Raw genomic sequence first — 22,904 nt, forward strand, 5'->3', positions numbered from 1 at the left:
AATATGGGATTTAAAGAGAAGTCATCAATAGTACAGACATAATTGCTATTATTACAGATAAAGAACATTTCAGTCTTAACTTTAGCCAGTTCATTTGGGGAAAGGTGGTAGAAATTAAACACAATTTCTGAAAGTAAGAATGCTCACAAAGCACTTCAAATAGTATTTTCCAAATTTTACTCTTTGACAAAATTGTTCTTTGAGGCAGAACTCCAAAGCAGAATTCTACACCAAAACATTCATCACTCTTGCTCATCAAAGCACAGGGCAGAAGATAGACGTCTACATGAAAAGCAAGATATTTCATGAGACCACTAACATTTGCAGATTGAGAATTTGCTCCCAGATTTCAAATGAACCACGTCAGAGTTCTGACCTAGTTGTAATAGCATGAAAAATAAGAGATGAAATAGCATGAAAAATAAGATTCTGAAATATTTGTGAATTTTTAAAAATAAATATTTCCAGATCCTTTTTTGTTGTTGTTCTTCCACACAGTAATTTCCAAAATGCCTACTATGAGTATCCAAGGATGTCATTACAATTTAAGCAACTGTCATTTTTACCTTAGCATGGCTATTTTACTGAGTAGTTGCACTCTGAATATGAAGCTTATGATGCACCGTGTTCCAGGATGTAAATTCCACAATTACTTCTATCACCTGTAACACATTTTTAAAAGACAGATTTACTTGGTTTATGTTATTTACTAATGGTTGGCACATAAGAAAAAAATATCAATAGAGTTAAATAGTAAGCAATTAAATACATATGTGATGCTCACATTCCATGACCTGGATGGCAGGCACAGAACTCTCCTCCAAGTGGGGCTTGCTGTTGTCTGGAAGAATTTCTAGTGCTTAATCAGTAGATCTTTGCCATCTGATAGCTTTATCCTTCCAACCCAACATGCTGTCACCAGTTCTCACAGGTGTAAGTTTTGGATGAATAGTTTTGTTCAATAAAAGTTGGAGACATGAATCATTGAAGTTGAGAGACCTTTCCTGAATCTCATGTTTGCAGAATTCCAACAACAGGGCATTGCTGGGAACTAAAGAGAAGTCTTGATTTGACAGGACACGTGACTTAAGCTGAGAAAAATACTTAAGTTAATGAATTGAGATGGCTGGATAACTATGCTATAAATCAATCAAGAAGACCAGATGACATTGTAAACCACAGACATAATGCTCTTGTGGAAAAGCAATGCTCTTGTGGTTTACAAAAACATTCTGAGCCTTTGACAGATTTCAAGGGTAGAAATCCATCCCTAGTCATCCAGTGCTATTTATAAAGGGGGAGGAGAAAATTGTTTCTGTTAGTCTTATGGTTAAAATTTTCAGCAAAAGACAGCAGTTTAGGAAAGCCACTTAAGTTTAAAAAATAAATAAATAAAAATAAACCTCTTATGAATGGCTGTGTTACACATGCCCACAGGTTATTTGAATATTATGGCACTGGGCTTCCAAATGGTCAGGTTAGTGTTACTATAATGCCATTCAGTGATTGTGAAATCACATTCCGATCACAAAATGAGCATCTTTTCACTGAAAATGTTACAGAAGATTACACTAGAGAGTTATACTAAACCGTAAAAATTTCTGCAAATGACAGCAAAGAAAATTTGGAAGAAAATTGTCTACTGTTCCATATTGACCTTCCTTGTTTCCTCTATACATATTTTCCCTCTCTCAAACTCTTCTGTTTAAATGCCAACTTTTTATATTTCACTTTGTCCTGGAATGAAGTTATCCCTTAATCCCTTCATATTTTTTTTTGCTACTCAATTACCAGGATAAATAACAAGAAATGTGTATTTATTTATTTTTATATGCTCTATGGTTATTCAAAAAGAAATATATAAAGCAGCTTCCACAAATTCATAAAATTATACAAGACTGCATAAGTTAAACAGGAGATAAGAAATACTGCGAAGAGGTAAAAAGTGGGGCCTGTAACAAGGCTAAAAATGCTCCCTGCCTTATTATGGTCAGGTCACAAACTTGGTCTTACAGCTCAACCGGCAATGTGAAGAAAGAAAACAGATTAATTCTCAGAATTCATAATATAAAAGCAAACCACTTATGGCAAAAAATAATGATAGCAAATATATAATATAGTAATTGGAAAATCCTGGGTGTTATTCTAAGAACTTCATGTATATCAGCTCTTTCAATCCTCATCCCAATGAGATAGACAATATATTTATCCTTACTTTACAGATGACAAAACTGAGGCAAAAGAGATTAAGTGCACTGGGTGTGGTGAAAAAATAATGAATACTGTTTTTCTGAAAATAAATAAATTGGAAAAAAAAAAAGAGATTAAGTAATTTGCCCAAAGTCGCATAGCTTGTACATAATGTCATTGAGATATTGATGTATGCAATCTGGTTTCAAAGTCTCTGTTCCCTGGGGTGCCTGGGTGGCTCAGTCAGTTAAGTGTCCTATTCTTGATTTTGGTTCAGGTCATGATCTCAGGGTCATGAGATAGAGATTCCCCCCTCTCCTCTGCCCCGTGCTCAGCAGGGAGTCTGGTTGATATTCTCTCTCCCTCTCCTTCTTTCCCTTTTTTTTTAAAAAGATTATATTTATTTATTTTACAGACAGAGATCACAAGTAAGCAGAGAGGAAGGCAGAGAGAGGAGAGGAGGCAGGCTCCCTGCGGAGCAGAGAGCCTGATGCGGAGCTCGATCCCAGGACCCTGGGATCAGGACCTGAGCCTAACCCATTGAGCCACCCAGGCGCCCCTCTCCCTCTCTTTTTGCCCCTCCCCTGTTCACACTCTTTTTCTCAAATAAATAAATCTTAAAACAAACAAAGTCTATGTTCCTAATTTTTCTGCCATACTACCTGCAGAAAAGTATAAGAATTCATACTGGAAAAAAATCATTCTGATCCTCCCAATGACACTATGTGGTAATGTCCTTGAGACAATCCTTATAGCAGTCAATAATAAAGAAGATATATTTCCTCAAATAAACACACATATCACACCAAAAAGCATATTACTGAAATTATTTCTGTAGCAAACCAGTCCCCGTCAGTGTAGGGAGGGGTTACTTTCAGGTATCATGATCATAGAAGGCTACTTGGAGGTGGTGGCATTTATATCAACTCAAAAGGATAAATAGGTTTCTGGAGGGAGAAAGTATGGGAAAGATGGGATTATTTTTAGACAGTGTTTTTCAAGTAGGCACTAATATTTGTATACAACAGAGGAGTCAAAATCATTAGGAATGTGGGACTGTACATTGAATTGATTGTATTTCAGTTCACAAACTGGACACAAATTACATATATATCCTGGAAAAATTTGGCAGGATTTCCAGACATGTCTGCAGCCCTTATTGAAATATATATTCCCAGGCTCTGTCAGACCTACTGAGACCAAATTCCTGGGTGAAATCTGCAGATTCAGAAAACTCAGATATCATCTCCAATGCCCACAAGGCAAGGAATTGGACCCAGGTATTTCGAATTGCAACAAAATTAATCAGCTCCATGTCATTTGACACAGAAAACCTGAAAACCAATCTATGACTGTTAAGACATTTAAAGCAGTGAATCGTGGGGGAGAGGAGCCTGGGTGACTCAGTTGGTTAAGCGTCTGCCTTCAGCTCAGGTCATGATCCCAGGGTCCTGGGATGGAGCCCTGCATTGCATCCCCTGCTCAGCAGAGAGCCTGCTTCTCTCTCTCCCTCTGCTGCTCCCTGGTTTGTGTGCATTACTCTCTTTCTCAAATAAATAAATAAAACCTTAAAAAAAATAAAGCAGTGAATTATCCAATAAAGGAATAATTCTCGGTTACGTCACCTTTTATACTTCATCTTCAGATTCGTGTGGCATTTCTACCTACTTTTCTTTCAGTCAAAAGCTTTTCATTACTTTTTCAAAACACTAAGTTGGAAAGAATATGTACCATTACACCAAAATGCACCTGACCATGTTCCTTTTGTTTTGAAAAACAAATAATTAATGTGTCAAGTTTTAAAAGAGTCATATCTTACATGTTAGTTGAATGGAATGCCTATCTTCACATAAAGGTCATTGATACATATTTTGCATGAAATCACAGATAAAGTCATCTTAGGAGTCTTTAAACTCAATATTTATCTAAAACTAAGAGGACAGACCATTTGTTTTATTGCTGGGCTCTAGCTAATGGTCTATAAGACAGCAAATATAACTTGGGTTTTATTTAATTTGTCCACCGAATTTGTCCATTTGTTGGATTTTCTCAAAAAAATACTCAGCTGGTTCTGGGTTGGATGAACAAGACCTGTACTTGTGTCTAGAAAACAAGTCCATGAAACTGCCCCCACTTTTTCTTCCTGCCCCAGGCTATGGTGCAAGTCTGAAATCAGATAACATTTTCCAGTTTATGTCTCCCAAAGTGCTTAAGGACTTTGTGGGCTCACAAAAGCTGCACAATAAGATTCTCCTTTGGTTTCTTTGGATACTTTTGCCAGCCTTTTGGGGCAGTACTGCCCACCAGCTGGCTGTCTTAGAATGGAAACCACAGGCAATATTTCCTCAGTCACCAGCTTCAAATAAAAATATTGAATTGTGGATTTTATGATAAATGGTTAAGAAATTCAGATTCTACCAAATAAAATTTTAAATACAAAATTAGCGATCAGATGGTTGGATGAATGGTAGAGAAACAAATGGAGAGGGAGATAGACAGAAGCTTTAAAGAAATATGAACTAAACAAAACTGTCCTTCTCTATAATTTTGTATCTAAATCCCAACCATAAACAGTATTATCCGTTACTTAAATTTCAATATGTGTAATAAAAATTTTTAAGACTTTAAAATTTATTACTCTTTCCCGAAATACTGCTAATGTCTGTCCCATTCATTTCTCTTTCCAATCGCTTTGTTCACTAATTGCCCCTAAAAGAATTTGTTAATCTACAAGAAAATTGAGGACCAAATGACCTTGATTTATTTCAGTGATAGGTCTTCCTAGATTGACATTCATTACTCCTTTTAAAAGGAAACACACCAGGCTAGCAGGGGGCAGGCGGGGGGAAAACACACCAAGCCAATATGTTGCATCCATGTCTTTTTTAACCTTTGGAAAGCAAACCGCATGCTACCAGGCATCGAGTACCTAAAACAAACTTGCTAAATTAAACTATTGCTCATACTACATATACATTGCAGCTTTAAGAGAAGCAATGTGTGAGAGCACACTTTGTAATGACCCGGTTCAGTTGGGCAGATGAAAGTCTGGGGCGTAAGCATTTTCTGTGGCTTGAACCATCTGCCACCAGTCACTTGTGGGAAGAGGCTTCTGTTTCTTGTCAGCCAGCAATAGGAAGCACAGCGGGATTTAGTAGCTGCTGAAGAACCAGAAGAAAGGGCACACACCAACCTTGTCAAGTCAGGGATAGGAGCTTGGTCGCCTTATCCTTACCATCTGGTAAATAAACATTCTTTGCACTGTTTTGCCTCAGATAATACCTCCCTTACTAAGTCAGGAAACAATACACTCACTCAGTAAAGAGCTCAATAAACCCATTTATAAGAATAAAAACATATCCCTTGATGTTTTAACTCACAGAGGCTTTCTATAAAGTGAAAAAGTCAACCATTTGGCGTGTTCAAATTTCTCAGCCAGCCCTGATTCATTATTTGATGGAGTCGGCCGAAGGGAGATTTGAATGACATTATCGAGATACCATTTCCAGTTTCAAATTCACAGCCTGCACAAGTCATAGCCAACGTGAAAGATGAGAGGCCGTCACCTCAGTTAAACTACAAATGGCTTTATTTCTTTCCTTTTAAAAAGAAAGTGGAGTACTTGAGATGCTCACAATTTGACATTAGATTCAGCGCTAGGGGCCTGCCAAAATGGGGAATCTCTGTCTTGAGGTAACGGCCATGGAATTTGGGGATGCGAAGGTATAATATTAGCAATGTTTGCTTTCACTCTCTCTTTCTCTTTCTTTCTACCTTCAGAGCAGTCCTTTTGTCCAATACTCACAATCTCTCTTTGGATTTAATATGATGTGCAACCACCGAATGCAAGTCTAATACTGACCTAAACGAAAAGCATACCTCTAATATTCTACCAGATAGAATTGGGCAGTAAAATTTCCCTAGAGAACAGAGCCTTGTTTGGGGTGGGGACGGTGGGTGGTGAGGCAGGGGAAATAAAGATGGGTCCATCCCTCAGTCCTTGCCTCTGGGGGAGGAGACAGACACTGGCGTGTACTGAAGATCTTCCGGTGGGGGGGGCGGGCTGTAAGTTTGACTTTCTTCCATTCCTTTGAGTACCAAGATTCCTTGTTTTGGAGGACATAACTGAAAAAGATAGGGAAATACATGGGAAAGTGTTTTCTGTTTGTTTACTTACTTGCTTATTCAACTAAAATTCTGTTTGTTTGTAAAGGTTTGAAAGAATACTGTTGTTATTAGTCAATGAAGCCAGGCATTAAAAAGTCCTGCAGACTGTTCGCTTTGTGAGGTGGCTGCTAATAAAAAGACAAATGGGTGTTTAGTGAAGAATAAAGAAACACAAAGGCATGAGAGTGTTCCCATGATCAGGCAACTTTGTCACCTAAGGAGACACAACAGACCTAACTATTTACTCCTTCTATAATTCCACGTGTTCAAATGGTCAGCCAGCGTGGAAGAAAGGACTTCCGTGTGATATTTATGGTGCTCGGTTTTGGAATAAACATGGTAATTCTTTTTAGTGACTGTCCAGTCTTTGCTTAGTAAATCAGGACAATTAGCAGGTAGCTGCTAGAAGAGAGTTACATTACTTAAAGACAATAAAGGGGGAACTTCATTCTCGTGCCCCAGTATCCATTTCCCCCATCCCCGCCCCTCAACTCTGGTTCTGGCCTTCACACCTCAATTCTTGCCTAAACCTCGGCTTGGTCCCTATTTTCTCATCCAGCATTTGAACAGCCCAGCCCTATGTTTAATAAGTCCCATGAGAGCCCACAAATTAAACAAAAGTGATATTGTAGAAGCATAATGTTGCCTCCTTACGGTATCAATCACTGAGAACACTTATGCATGACCATCACAGCCTCAATGTCTAGTACGTGTCCACGTTTTACTTTGGTTAGAGTACCAGAAAATTCTGAATCATACAGACCATTTGTTCAATTAAACAGACTCAGAAGCTTAAAAGAACATTGGAAAGGAAAGTTTGTTTCTAAGTCATGCTACAAGGTTTATAAATTCACATTTCTCTAGTAAGTATTCAATTTGGAGAGTGAAGGAACAGATTTCTTGGTTGGCAATATTTGCTGTTAGGCAGAACATAAATTTTAAATGTATTTGTAACATTATGAAATAGATAATGATATGTATATTACATAAAATTTCAGACACACTAATATTTATCCCAGATACTCATTCAATGTCTTGAAACAGTCACATTATTTTGTTTTAAGTTAAGATAGTTCAGCTTCATTTCTGACACTATACCCAGCCATAAGCACAGCTTTGCCAGATTAAAGCCATTCAGCTCTTTAAAGATATTGGTAAGATATAGAAGATGATAAAATCCTATTTAAGGAGTAATTAGCTAAAGGATTAACTGTATTAGAAAGCAAACAAAAATAGTGATCTCCTGTCTCATTTGAAATACTTGATTCAGTACCTTGCTCAAAGGCATTTATCATGGAAATGGAAATGGAAAGGCAAATTTCTGGAATTTACTGTCAACATGATTACAGGAAACTGAAAAATCTGCAATTTGACATCAATGAACTGAGATTTAGAAGATAACTGTAAATGTTCATATTCATTATTTAACAGCAATAAGCAGTTTTGTATTTACATATTAATATAATGACATGATACAAAATGTTATGTATATAAAACATTAAATTGTTCAGTGAATGATTAAAGAAAGTAAGAACCTTATTTTCATACACTTAATGTTTTATTTCAAGATAACCTTGTAACTGCAGGGATTATAAAAATGTTTACCAATATCTCAATGTAAAATATATCATGGACTTAGGCAATTTTCATAACATAAAAGGCAAATAACTCCAGTGAATTACTAGAATCTACTTTCTTGTCGTCCAGACATTTTCTGTGAGAATTACTGACACTTTTTTTTTTCTTAAACATATAATGTATTTTTGTCCCCCGCGGTATAGGTATGTGAATCGCCAGGTTTACACACTTCATAGCACTCACCAAAGCACATACCCTCCCCAATGTCCATAACCCCACCCCCCTCTCCCGACCCTCCTCCCCCCAGCAACTCTCAGTTTGTTTTGTGAGATTAAGAGTCACTTATGGTTTGTCTCCCTCCCAATCCCATCTTGTTTCATTTATTCTTCTCCTACCCCCTTAACCCCCCAAATGTTGCATCTCCACTTCCTCATATCAGGGAGATTATATGACAGTTGTCTTTCTCCGATTGACTTATTTTGCTAAGCATGATACCCTCTAGTTCCATCCACGTTGTCGCAAATGGCAAGATTTCATTTATTTTGATGGCTGCATAGTATTCCATTGTGTATATATACCACCTCTTCTTTTTCCATTCATCTGTTGATGGACATCTAGGTTCTTTCCATAGTTTGGCTATTGTGGATATTGCTGCTATAAACATTAGGGTGCAGGTGCCCCTTCGGATCACTACATTTGTATCTTTAGGGTAAATACCCAGTAGTGCAATTGCTGGGTCATAGGGTAGTTCTATTTTCAACATTTTGAGGAACCTGTTTTCCGGAGTGGTTGCACCAGCTTGCATTCCCACCAACAGTGTAGGAGGGTTCCCCTTTCTCTGCATCCTTGCCAGCATCTGTCATTTCCTGACTTGTTAATTTTAGCCATTCTGACTGGTGTGAGGTGGTATCTCATTGTGGTTTTGATTTGTAATTCCCTGATGCCAAGTGATATGGAGTACTTTTTCATGTGTCTGTTGGCCATCTGGATGTCTTCTTTGCAGAAATGTCTGTTCGTGTCTTCTGCCCATTTCTTGATTGGATTATTTGTTCTTTGGGTGTTGAGTTTGCTAGTTCTTTATAGATTTTGGACACTAGCCCTTTATCTGATATGTAGTTTGCAAATATCTTCTCCCATTCTGTCAGTTGTCTTTTGGAAGGCAGCTATGCTCACCACTATACCACCAACGCAGACTGTCAGTTGTCTTTTGGTTTTGTTAATTGTTTCCTTTGTTGTGCAAAAGCTTTTGATCTTGATAAAATCCCAATAGTTCATCTTTGCCCTTGCTTCCCTTGTCTTTGGCGATGTTCCTAGGAAGAAGTTGCTGCAGTTGAGGTTGAAGAGGTTGCTGCCCATGTTCTCCTCCAGGATTTTGATGGATTCCTTTCTCATATTGAGGTCCTTCATCCATACAGCATCCCTTCCTGATTAATACTGACACATTCTTTTAGGAAGCAGCATAGCATCACAGTTAAGAGAAAGAAGCTTATGACACCAAAGCCAGTCTTCTCTTGTGAAACCAAGCTTACTAGTTACATGGCCTGCGGTAGTTGGCCAATCATTTTTTGCCTCAGTTTCCTCTTCTATAAAGTAGAGAAAGGGATAGTACCCTCCCTTAGGATTATCATAAGGATGACTGAACTAAATCATATACAACTAATCACTTGATATTTGCAGGACCCAAAACAAGAATACAAATGAAAGCTCAAATGTCATATTTCTAAATATTTACAAGCAATTTGAAGTGATAATAAACTATTAAGTGAAATACATTCCACCTCTAACCTTGCAAGTATATGCCCTCATAAGGATGTGGATGGCTGGGTTTGAACTTAAAACTCTGGACTCCTCAGAGGCCTGCCCTGGCCCACGGTGGCATGAAAAACACTGGCCCCTGAAAAACACAAACCCTGAGCCGCTTTTCATGGATATGTGTGGTCACCTTGGCTGCATGTCAAGGCTCTGTGGATATCCACTACAGTCACCCCCCAGCTGCCCTGTCTATCTAGGGAGGTATAAACACCCCAGCAATACAGAGCTTCTGCAGAAGGCTGGAGCCAGGTAAGATCCCCCTACAGGTCCTGGAAGTGGCTGAAGGCAGGGAATTCTGGGAACAAGGCTACCTAAAGGATAATCTAGAAGAGAGCTGTGGGCTCCAGCTGAGCTTATCTCTTTGATTCCAAGGACTCATGTGTTCAATGGAGAGGCATGTCCCCATCATAGAAGGACAAAAATAGGACCTTCTAAGGAATGGGACCCAGGGCAGAGGCTCTGTTTGCCCAGATCTAAAGGCAGTGTGATTCATATCCCAACTTAGGGCAGTTAGAGGAAAATGAAGCATTCACCATCATGCTCCATTCTGTCTTCAAAGTATGAAACAGCTGTGAAATTAGTTTACGCCACCACGTATCATATTTTATTCATCCTAGGCATGTTCCACACAGTCATCAACAAATGCTGTTTATAATTTAAAAATCCACTTCTGATTTTAAAGATCTATATTTAACCTTTCCTGTTTAAAAAATATATATATATCTATATCTATCTATCTATCTATCTTTCTATCTATCTATATACTGTTGATAGAAGTTAGGCCATAAAAGAAATCACTTAAAATGTCCAATAACATTGTACATTGTCCCTATAAAATAGGCAAATGTAAACAAAGAAATTTAAAAATTTAAAAAAGAGCATCAAAATTTAACCTAAATGCAAAAGAAACTATGGTATTATGTCATCTCCTACATTAGGCCTTCTGCGTTCACGTATTCCAGGATGGCTGATTCAGGGGGCCCGAGTGCCTACAGCCAGCTGATGCTCTTGGACTTTGCCAGGTGTGTGATTGCGAAGCCTGGGTCTGAAAACAATAGCCTGATTTGAATATTCTCACAGGGCTAACCACACGAATAAATATCCCCGATAAAAACAAAGAACGAGCACCAAATCAAAACCAATATAACCCAAGAAACCCCTGATCAAATATATTTTTGTAAGTACTTCAGAAAAAAATTCTCAAAAGTGGCCAGAGGAGCTTTGTTCTCATATCAACACAGAACACATGAGTTAATTCAGCAGCATCTCTTACTAACGTGAAGTCTCCAATATTTAAAATTTCTTATTGTGAAGTCTCCAATATTTAAAATTTCTTATTATATGCATTTTCTAAAAAGATTTTTATTCTTTGACACACAGAGAGAGAGTATGAGTAGGGGGAGTGACAGAGGGAGAGGGAGAAGCAGGTTCCACACTGAGCAGGGAGCTTGACTCTGAGCTCCATCCCAGGACCCTGGGATCATGACCTGAGCCGAAGGCAGATGCCTAATGACTGAGCCACCCAGTTGCCCCTATTATGTGCATTCTTTGAAAGAAGCATGTCCACCTTACCCTGAGACCTGTCAAGTGCTTAGCGACCATCATAGGAAGACCGGTTTACAGTGGGTGGCGTAGACCTACCCCTAGCTGGGAGGAAACCAGGTGGCGTAGGCGTTTCCCTACCTGGGAGGAAACCAGGTAGGACTCTGACAGGTCCGGTTGTCTCTGTGATAAAACAGTTGGTGTTGGCCTACTCAATGACTGTTCATCTCAGGGAGCATGCAGTAAACCTCACATGCTAAGAATCCATGATAGAGAGATGAGCACTAACCTCGTTTCATTCTAGTAGGCTACTTTGATCTTTTCTGCTCCTAATCTTGTTTCCAGCTTAGAGTGATGAAGATATGTTAAATGATCCTTTTAAATGGCATTGGAATTAAGCACATGAAGATTGCCCTTTGCACCTCCAACAAACACTGGTTCCATTTTAGTTTTCACCCAACCCTCACACTTTTACCAGGATGACCATAATCAGACACCATTGCTTAAAAATTTGGCTTAAAAATACAGTCCCAGGGCACCTGGGTGGCTCAGTCTGAGTGTCTGCCTTGGGCTCAGTCATGATCCAAGGGTCCTGGGACCCAGTCAGCATCAGGCTCCCTGTTCAGTGGGGAGTCTGTTCTCTCTCTCCTTCTACCCTTCCCAACCCTTCCCATCTCCCCGACTTATGCTCTCTCTCTCTCTCAAATAAATAAATAAAATCTTTAAGAAGAAAAAGAAAATACAGTCCCAACTACTGAAAGGAAATTAATCAAGGCCTACTATATCTCTCTGATTCTATATTTCTGCTATTCTCTACAATAAACTCTCTTCTACCTTAGCCAGCTTCTCAAGCAGACTCACCCTCCCCAGTCTTTGCAGAGTACATTCTACCTTGATTATTCTCAGCATTGGATGAATGAGAATAGGATGGAACTCAAGTCTAAGAGAAGAGTATCCACCGTGACTAAAGCAAAACACATTCATGTTCTTGGAAAGATCTAAGACAACACAAATAGAGAAACCACTCCCGGGGATGATCTGATTTGCTCAGAATAGGAAATAGAGAGAGCCGCTGGGAATGACCTGGCTTGTTCAGATTAGGTCAAGAACCTGCAAAATGATGGAAGAACTTGGAGACTTGTGTTAACGAAGGGGAGAAAATAATGGAAGACACGATGGGGTTTATTTTGAGGGCAAAGTGGCTATTTGATTCTGAAATGGATTAGGGGGCTGAGGATGGATAAGATGGTCACAGCAGGCACTGAAGGGATGACATCTGAAATCAAGACCCAAATGGAGTGAGGCAGCTGGTAATGGATTGGCAGGTGGCAATGGAAGTTGAAGCAGAGAGAAGGAACTGGTGTGGGAACAGACTTGGCAAGCTGACTGGGCAGGAGGAGGACGGGGGAGCCAGAGTTTAGAGTATGAAGGACTTTAGATTTTATTCTAATAACCATACAGGAATGGCTAAGCTGTTCTAAATGCTATAATAAGAGGCTTTATTTAATTTAACCCCTATAGCTCCCTGATCAGCGGGGAATCTGTTTCTCCCTCCGCCTTTCCCCCAACTTGTGCTTGCTCTCTCACCTCTCAAAAATAAAAAAATTAATCCATGTACTATTAAACAATTTAAAATTAACTGTACTGAGGTATAAAACTGAAAGGGAAAGCCATTCCCATTCACCTAGGAACTCTCCTTAGAAGGAATTTCTATTATAAATGGGGGGGATATCCTTCCACTTCAAAATATATTTATTTACCTCCAAAAATGGACACATGCCCTAGATATCACTTTGTACCTTGGTTTTTTACTTCCTAACATGTCTTGGAGATTTTTTCTTTCAAGAACGTACCTGTTTTCATTGGTTTTAAATGATGGCTCAATATCACACTGTATGAATTATCCTGATTGATTTAATCAGGCTTTTAAAAATAAGGAACCTCTGTTTCCAGTTTCTGCAATTACAAACAACACTATTATTTATATCTTGGGGGTATACATATAAATTGATGAGTTTATTCGGCAGCACATTTCCAGAGGAGCAGAAGAACCAGCGGAAATGAAGTGCCATCAAGAGGAAGGCTAGGGCGCCTGGGTGGCTCAGTGGGTTAAGCCGCTGCCTTCGGCTCAGGTCATGAACTCAGGGTCCTGAGATCGGGCTCTCTGCTCAGCAGGGAGCCTGCTTCCCTTCCTCTCTCTCTGCCTGCCTCTCTGCCTACTTGTAATCTCTGTCTGTCAAATAAAATAAATAAAATCTTTAAAAAAAAAAAAAGAGGAAGGCTAAAGTGTCAGGGTGATGGGAAGGCCTTCTTCTCATAGCAGTGCAAATGCTTTTGCCCTCTTACTCACCTCTCGCCCCAATCTTCCAAAAAGTTCTTTACACTCATATGAGTAGACTGTATTTTTGTTTTGTGACATAAAAAATTTCAGAGTATCAATCTGAAATGATAGGGCAGATAAAAGACACAGGGACCACAGGAGGCCGGCGGGAGATAACCGTGAGAACTCAAGTTACCCACATTTCTCTGACATTTTGAAAGGTGTTTCAGCCTTCCGTGGGGTGGGTATCAAGATTCAAGACATTTTTTTCTAGATTTCAAGGAGCACAAGGTGGCCCCGGCTGACATCTGGGTTACATATTTAATGCCCAAACATCCAAGCAGGGGGAATCAGTCAAGCTAACTCTTTTGATTTTTGTATAAACAAAATAACCAACTGATTACTTCACTTGTTTTGGATTTCTATATACATAGCCACATGCCAGTGATAAAAAATAAAGCCTCATCTTCAAATTCAGATCAATGTACAGGACCAAGCTATATTATTCATAGCAATCTATGTTAAAAACAACATTGTTGTTAACATCTACTGAAGTCATTCTTAATTCCCATTTTCCCAAGATGCCAAAGCCAACATCAGTTATAGGCAAATAATTATCACTTGCCAAGAATACGAATAAACTCATTCATTATTTTGACTTCTTTGTTTTTCTTCCTTGTTTTATCAGCATGGCATTTTATTATTACATTGTTATTTCCAGAATAGGGGGGACTGAGAAAGAAAGAATAGAAACCTGTATTGATATTTCCAAGGGCTCTACTAAGTGTTTAAGTTCAATACCAGTATTTTGATGAAATAAACTGGGAGATTCTACATTTTTTATTCATTCACATTTTCATTTAATTTCTTGAAAACAAATCCTGCTTCAACTATCAAAAATAACCCAATTATTCTCCATTCCCCAAAATAAATAATTTATAAAAAACATTTAAAAGCATTTACTTATCTTTGCTTATAAAAAATATTACACAGTCAGGGACGCCTGGGTGGCTCAGTCAGTTAAGCCACTGCCTTCAGCTCAGGTCATGATCCCTGGGTCCTGGGATCAAGTCCCACATTGGGATCCTGTTTCTCTCTCTGCCTTTGCCTGCTTATGCTTGCATTCTCTCTCTCTCTCTGACTAAATAAATAAATAAATAAATAAAATCTTTAAAAATATATTACACATTCATTGTGGAAAATAGAAATATATATATTTCATTTCAGAAATATGTACGTACTTTTTACTTCATAACTACACACACACACATATATATATGGAAAAAACATCTGGGTGACTTCCATTGCTTACTTGCAGTTTCTACATTTCTATACTATTTTGGAACATGGGATCTTAATAAATTATATGAATAATAAACTAAGACCTGGATTATCAAAGCAAATGACAGAATATACTCCTATACATACCCTTTGCAAATTATTATAAACCTGGGATTATATAGCTATAACTCTATTATATATATATAACTATATATATAACTCTATTATATAGCTATAACTCTATCCAAAATTACAAAAAAATTCGTCTTCTTCTCATTTTTTCCCCTAATTCCCAAGGCTTCAGTTATTATCTATTCAAAACACACCTTTAATCCAGATTCTTTTCCTGCAGTGTAAACCTACAACTGTCTGCTAGCAATAGTCACTTAGACTTCTCATGCATACCTCAAATCAGTAAGTTGAAACTACCTTAGAAAAGTTTCTTCATCTGGAATTGACTCTTCCTTCTATGTTGTGCATTTTAGCTAACAGAAGTAACATCTATCCACCCAACTGACCAAGAAAAGTATCTTCTGCCCTCCTCTCTCACTCCTCAGGTCCAATCACTAAGTCTTATTTGTCTCCTAATATTTCTTGGCTCAACTTCCTTCTTTGCATCCTCACTGCTTCTAGCCTACCTTAGATCACTACTTTGCTCACCTTGGTGACATAGTCTACATGAATGGTGCCCCTGGGGCTGCGGAGCAGACAACATTTGGAGCACTTCCAGCCTCATCTTTTCTCATCCTCCTTTCAAACTCTATAGCATATTAAACATTTTTTCAACTCCTTAAATGTTCAATACTTGTATATATGCCACTATATGTATATTATATGTGCTATACACACACACATACACACACACATAATCCACTCTGAGCTACTCTATATCATCACCCCTATGATCACTGCCAAGGGTAGACTGGGTGTCCTTTCAATATACTTCCCAAACACCTGTTACTTCCTAATCACAGCACTTACTACTTTCATCATAATTACTCATTTGCTGATTATGACCTCCAGTGGCATCAAGCGCATCTATATTTTTATTATTGTGTCTTCAATATCCTGAGTAGACACCCAGCACACATTTCCTAAACGAGGGAACTAATGAATCAACGAACATATGCTAATGTTCAGGCAAAAATAAGACAAGGGTCATGACCACATTAAAGTCAAGAATTACGGTGAAGTAGGAAATAGTCGTAGGCAGGGTTAATGTCATTATGACTATTCCATCTGTAAGGTAAATTGTAGTGCTTATTCTTTATCTTCAAAAGCTGAGACTTATTAATATTGCCTCTACTAGTAAAAATGTTCAAGGAAAGACTAGGATTTATGGTGTGCCATTTCCTAATTTCACCATGTTTGGAGATGACAGTTCAGCTCTAGCAGAACACAGCCAGACATCTCCCAAGGATACAACTGAAAACACTCAAGCTGCCAGCAAATTGTTTTCCAAAAGAGTGATTATTAGGACAACAAAATCAAGTAAATAAGAAATGGAAAAGGCATGACAGGCCATCTAATCTCTCCTGTGAGAATACTCTCATTTTTTAATGTTGGCCTCAATGCTCATCAGGGTGACTCTTAAGTACAACCAGTGATGTCAATACCACCTTTACCCTCGGGAGGCTATTGTGCAAACCAGAAGTTTTCACTCCTTCTACTTGGAATAAAATTGTTCAAAATCTGCATTTTCCTCAATGTGCGCATTTTACTCTAGCTCTCTCATGCCTCTATCTTCTTAGATTTTATATGTAAAAAAAGCTGTTATATAATCTGGGAGCAGTAGTTTTCATTTAACTAAGAGTTACGAGAAACAAATTTACTCTTTCCATTTAACCAGTGATTTTTTCTTTCTTAATATGCTTTTATTTCATTCCATTGATGTTTAAAAGTTGGAAGGGATAAATAAGTCAGAATTTGCCATCTCAGTAGATTACATCGTAGTAAACCTCAAGAGACTTCATGTTCATTTGCTGTGATGCGAACATTTTTCATTGAATACTGGTCAGCTAATGGGGTTGTCAGCCACAGCTGAGCCATGTTTGGACCATTTAGAACTTTGTGAAAGTAACTTTTGTTTATTTGTTTGTCATTTTCATCTTATGTTTCCTTGAGAATCTTGCCTGCATTATTTCAATATGTTACCTTTTCATGTAATTAAAAATATTTCTGGTTCAATGAATGAGACAATAGCAGCCTTTTATCTGCATTATTTTCCAAATATTAATCTTCTATGTACCAATTTCCTGGATTTGAAGTATATTTTATATTACTGTGCCATTTTTTTTTTACTGTGCCATTTTTAACTGAATACTTAGTTTGAGATGCAATACTTGTTTTAACTTAAATTAAGTAACATTTATGTCATAGGTTGCTTTATTTCCTAATACTCATAAATGCAAACAACATAAAACGTTATTGCATAACTCCTAAAATATCGTGTAGCCCACATTTTGGAAAAACTATTCTACCATATTCCATTTTAAATCTATAGTTTTCTTCTTCTTTTTAAAAGAATCTTTCAGAACCATTTTTTGACGGCCTACCAGTTAAAATTTGTATTACATATATTTTAGATTTGTTATCCTATCCTCTTACTACTATAAAACCTATTTAATTTTAACAAATACAGAGAAATTTCAAGCATGATTTGTAAAAATTAGAGGAGGTTTTGATTTCTTTGATATATTTCTTTTTTTTTTTTAGATTTATTTATTTATTTATTTGACAGAGAGAGATCACAAGTAGGTAGAGAGGCAGGCAGAGAGAGAGAGAGGAGGAAGCAGGCTCCCTGCTGAGCAGAGCCCGATGAGGGACTCGATCCCAGGACCCTGAGATCATGACCTGAGCTGAAGGCAGAGGCTTAACCTGCTGAGCCACCCAGGTGCCCTCTTTGATATATTTCTAACTGAGGTGCTATTGCACCTACTTTAATAAGCAGTTAAAGTACATAATTAATAATACTTAAACAACAACTGGTACTATTGAAAATATTCTGTTCTATTGACACTAGTTATTGCCTGAATATTATGCACTTATACTTTTTTACATAACATTTTCAAAAGTCAACTTAAGTATAAATTCCTTTTTTTAAAAAAGATTTTATTTATTTGATAGAGAGAGAGAGCACAAGTAGGGGGAGCAGCATGCAGAGGGAGAGGGAGAAGCAGACTCCCTGCTGAGCAGAGAACTTGATGCAGGGCTCCATCCCAGGACCCTGGGATCATGACTTGAGCTAAAGGCAGACCTTTAACTGACAGAACCACCTACGTGCCCCTTAAGTACAAATTCTAAATTAGTATGGATTCATGTAAAATCATCTATATAGCTGTTAGTTTAACTTAGCAATTAGCTTTCTCTAGTTACTGTATTTGGTATCTGTGAAAACATTTCTACTTCACAATTACTGAGCAAAAATCCTCTTTAACAACCAATAAATAGAGATTCACAAAACATTGACCATTGTGAAAACCCGTTGCAATTATTCTCCAACTGGATTCACTGCCATCTATTATTTTTGTTTATGATCTTTTAGCCAGTTCCAAATCCATGTGACTCTGTTCTCATCCAAAACAATTATAATTAATTTGCAAGTAAAAGTTCATGATCCACTGTTTCAAATGCTTCACTGGAGCCTGAATACATGACGTCTGTTCCATCCTCTTCATCCAATTAGTTTTGTAACTCTATCAAAAAGGCTATTATCATGGTCTGCCATGATTTGTTCATTATGGACTCCGCTGCTTAAGGTTCAAAATTCCATTGTCTCCTAACTGCTTACAGATTGTCCTTCAATATTTTCTCTTTCCATTACTCCATATTGATCTTTGGCTTGGTTGGATGTAAACATTCTATTTGTTTGGGTATGTTTATGAAGAAGAAAACCTGAAGTAAAGTAACCTGTACCATCACTTTGCTTTCTGCAAGTGACATAGCATTTAAATGAGGTGCTTTGGGATCTTTGGTCTTTATTTTATAATTCATTAATTTTACATAAAATCCTTTTCATGAAAATTATTAAGAAGTTCTGCATTATTAATTCTTGGGTACTTGGCATTTTCAAAGGACAATAAAACTAGGCTAATTAATGAAGCCTAGTATTCATTCAGAAAGTTCATACGATAGAACGACAGGTTCATCATCATTCAGATAGAAAATGAACACTAATTATAGGGCACAGTGAACTAAATTGGAGAGGGTCTAAGAATGTTTCTATGAGGCATAATAAAATTAACTCCTAACACTTCATAATATATAATTAAACATAAATATTTGAATCTTTTTAAATACATATAAAGCTGCTTATAGAAGTAAAATATTCAGAAACCTTAAGATTTCTGGTTACTGGTGCACCAGTAGCTCATTCATGGCAATTACTGGTAACATCTGCAATAAGCAATAATCTTAATGATATTAATTACCAAATGTACTGGCTCCAATTTCTATGATAATTAAGTTACTTGGTTATATATGGATAATCCTAACGTGTAGAAAAGTTTGTTCCTTTAGTATTCCTCCTAGAAATCTGCTGACATTGCCAATTATATAGCAAATGTCTTTTTCTTCAAAAAAAAAAAAAAGGAAATTCACAATACAGCACTTATTTTCAACCGTGAAAATCAGTAATGTCTGGGAAATTAGAAATTCCCATATTATATTTTTTTTCTATTCATGATAATTTTAAAACATTTGTGAAAATTAATTTTTTAAAAATTGCAAATTGAGTATTCATGTTTAAAATGCTGTTGCAAAGTTTTTTGCTTTCTCAGTTACCAAAACCATTATTTTAAACTGAAAACCTGTATTAACTTTGTCTTACCCTGATCCGGTTCAGGAAGAAAGCAGTTCCATTTGTTAATTAAAGAAAACTCTTATTTTAAAAATCTGATTGATATCTGATGAAATTCCAGACTAGGACTTGGTCACTAAAGGACTGGGCAATTTGAAATTTAAGTAGACATGAGTAAAATGATTCTATTTTTTTTCAATGATCTATTAATTGCTTGTTGTAGCAAGAGATAGTTGTTCAACAAAGAGAAGGGAAAATTCATTTTTTTCCCAATTAATTTTCTGATATTGGAATTGAGAAATAGTAATGAACTTTTGTGAATTTAAATACATATGAGTTAAAGGCTAACAGAGGTATAATATTGGAATAGTGTAGAAAAAGCTGGAAATAGTGTTTTTAATAATAAAATTAGTTGTAATGCTTTCTATTTGAAAAATTGCCCCCTTTTCAAATTTGCTTACTGACATGTGTTTTTTTCCTCCAAGATTTAAATAAATTAAAAAAAACACATATAGAGGGTGACCACAGATTTCAAATTTTTAATATTTATTTCTAAAATTAATGATGAGAATTCTTTTTACTTTTTCTCATTGGAGGGGGAGAGAGAAAAGGAGGGAGAGATTATTGAGTGGGTCCACACCCAGCATAGAGCCTGACTTGGGGTTCAATCTCACAACCCTGAGATCATGACCTGAGCCAAAATCAAGAGTCAGACGCTTGACTGATAAGTCACGTAGGCACTCCAAACTCTTCCTACTTTTTAAAGCATCTTTTTACTATTCTGAGTAAACACTCTTAATGATTAAATATTTCCCACCAAAAGTATTGTTTTTCTAGTTGCAGTCACATGAATGAGAATGCATATTAGCTACATGGCAATAAAAAGATATATATTGATAATGATGACCATTTGGGCAACATAACAGATCCCGAAGCAGGTAGAATGGCCCTTCTATGCTCTGTTCATTTCAGTTTCATGTACCTACAAGCACGCAATCATTGTTCAATGACTATATTAAACCCAATAAAATTAAATATTTATATTTTTTCTTAGAAGAAAATTTATAATTCCATTTTTAAAAAAAGATTTTATTTATTTATTTGACAGATAGAGATCACAAGTAGGCAGAGAGGCAAGTAGAGAGAGAGGAGGAGGGAAGCAGGCTCCCTGCTGAGCAGAGAGCCTGATGCGGGGCTGGATCTCAGGACCCTGAGATCATGACCTAAGCCGAAGGCAGTGGCTTTAGCCCACTGAGCCACCCAGGCATCCCTATAATTCCATTTTTAATAGAAACTCTAGGTTCACAGAAACAAAAATCTGTCACTGAATTAAGATACGCCTCATTTAAATTCACTAAAAAAAGTTTTTAACTGTCTCCATATGAAACTGAAAAAGCTAATATGAAAATGAAGTTCTATCTCTTTGTACTTCTAATCTAAAGCACTTATTTTCATTTAAATATTTATTTATGTTATAATTTAAGGACATAGCCTCTATTGGTTCAATGATGGTAGAAGCAATATCTAATTAGTTTTCGTATTAGGAATAATACCCAGTGCACAGAAAAACCTTGGTATATATTTGCTTAATAAATTCATACATGAGCCTTGTATCAGCCAGACCTCAAGCAGAAGAGCAGAACCAGTAGGAGATCTATATTAGGAGGTTTATTGCAGTGAATTGGTTTATGCCGGTGAAGACTAATATGTCCAAAATCCAAAGGGCAGGCTGTCAGGAAGGGGAAGTTAGAATTCTTGGTCCAGGGCTCATTGGGCTGTACTCCCACAAAATTTCTTTTTCCATCAAGGAAGTCTTAGCTCTGCTCTTCATATATTTCAACTGATTGAATGAGGTCCACTTAGGTTGCCTCAAATATTTCTATTGCCTAGTGGCCAATACTAATTTCTCTTCCCTCACTGATTATGGACCTTAATCATATCTGTAAAACACCTTCATAAAAACACCTAGATTGGTGTCTGAGAACTCCAGCTGTAAGCTAGCAGAGTTGGCACAGCAAAAAAGGACCTGAACGAATGGAATATGTGCTACCTTTTCTAGTGGTGGATAGAACTATAAAATTCCATGTATTTTATCATTTTCAATAATTTTAAGAATCCTGTGTCTCATCCTTATTTTACAGAAGAGAAACTTGAAGTTAAAGTAAAATAAGTAGCTGTCAATGTTAACCAGCTAGTGAAGGTCAAAAACTAAAATATAATCATTCCCAAATTCTAACCCTTAAGACCATAACCTTAGTACGGCATTACTAAACAAGAAATTGGCATACAGAGAAAGGGATAGAAACAAATGTTCAGGCATGTCACCTTGGTAAAGAATTTCAGTTTCTCATTGCAATGCCCTTGTTTTCACCTTCCCTCTCCATTACTGTGTTCATCTGTGTCACACCGCCCAACATTCCCGAAGAAGCACTAGAAGAGAGTATAGGATGATTGAGACAATGTTTATAAAGATTGTTATTATCATTTGTGTCTTATTACAACAAAATATTTTGGAAGCCATAAAAAAATGCTTTAGCCAACAACAGTAGGAAAAACTTTTCACACATGCAACTGTCAAAGCTTATGCTAAAATTATTATTGGTTTTTGTTTAACTTTATTCAATATCTGGGTCTAGGTTTCTAGAAATATTTGTAACTGGAAAGTAAAAACAAGATTTTGCTTTTTAGCACATAATAAATGATTTTTCCATGACAGTTTTTTCTTCTACTTTCTCATACTCTGCCCTACTATAATTTTCTTGTTTATATAGCTAAGCCCCAAACTAGTGTTATGTACAAATTTATCTTAAATATAGTCTGGTCTTCTAGATCACATAGAAATAACAATGAGAGAGATAAAATGAATTTAACTATAACACAGCCAAATAGAATATTATTTATTAATTTTAATAAACACTATCCAGTCTAAATGTATGAATTGGGACTTTGCTACTGAATTTGATTTGTAAACTTCATAATGAACCTCAACCTGTTTGTTATTCCTTTGCAAACTTAAAAGTTATAATAGGACAATGACATCTTAAGAAATAAAGCTAGTAATTCATTTTCACTTCTTCATAAGAAAACATAAACCTTTTGAATGATATTAAATATAATGTTCTTCTATTTAATGTTAGCACTATAATGCAAGCTATAAATTCTGTTACTGTCCAAAAGATAGAATTGGGAGAGAACTTGCAGAAAAGTCCAAACACA

At 36.8% G+C, this 22,904-nt stretch overlaps 1 protein-coding gene across 2 annotated transcripts in view; it reads right to left on the minus strand.

The window, feature by feature from the left end:
- Nucleotides 1-5,761: 5,761 nt before the first annotated feature.
- Nucleotides 5,762-22,904, minus strand: part of LOC309860793 (uncharacterized protein) — a 190,549-nt gene continuing 173,406 nt past the window's right edge. The window contains exons 4-5 of one of the 2 annotated variants that reach the window (XM_082723251.1): nt 22,014-22,118; nt 5,762-6,315 (exon numbers count right to left, since the gene is read on the minus strand). In XM_082723251.1, the coding sequence (XP_082579377.1) occupies nt 22,028-22,118 (91 nt within the window). In that variant the 3' untranslated portion in view covers nt 5,762-6,315; nt 22,014-22,027. The remainder of the gene's footprint in view (nt 6,316-22,013; nt 22,119-22,904) is intronic. The other variant, XM_082723250.1, reaches the window with a different exon arrangement.

Source organism: Mustela nivalis (genome assembly GCF_964662115.1).
Source record: "Mustela nivalis genome assembly, chromosome: 3".
Classification (NCBI taxonomy): domain Eukaryota; kingdom Metazoa; phylum Chordata; class Mammalia; order Carnivora; family Mustelidae; genus Mustela; species Mustela nivalis.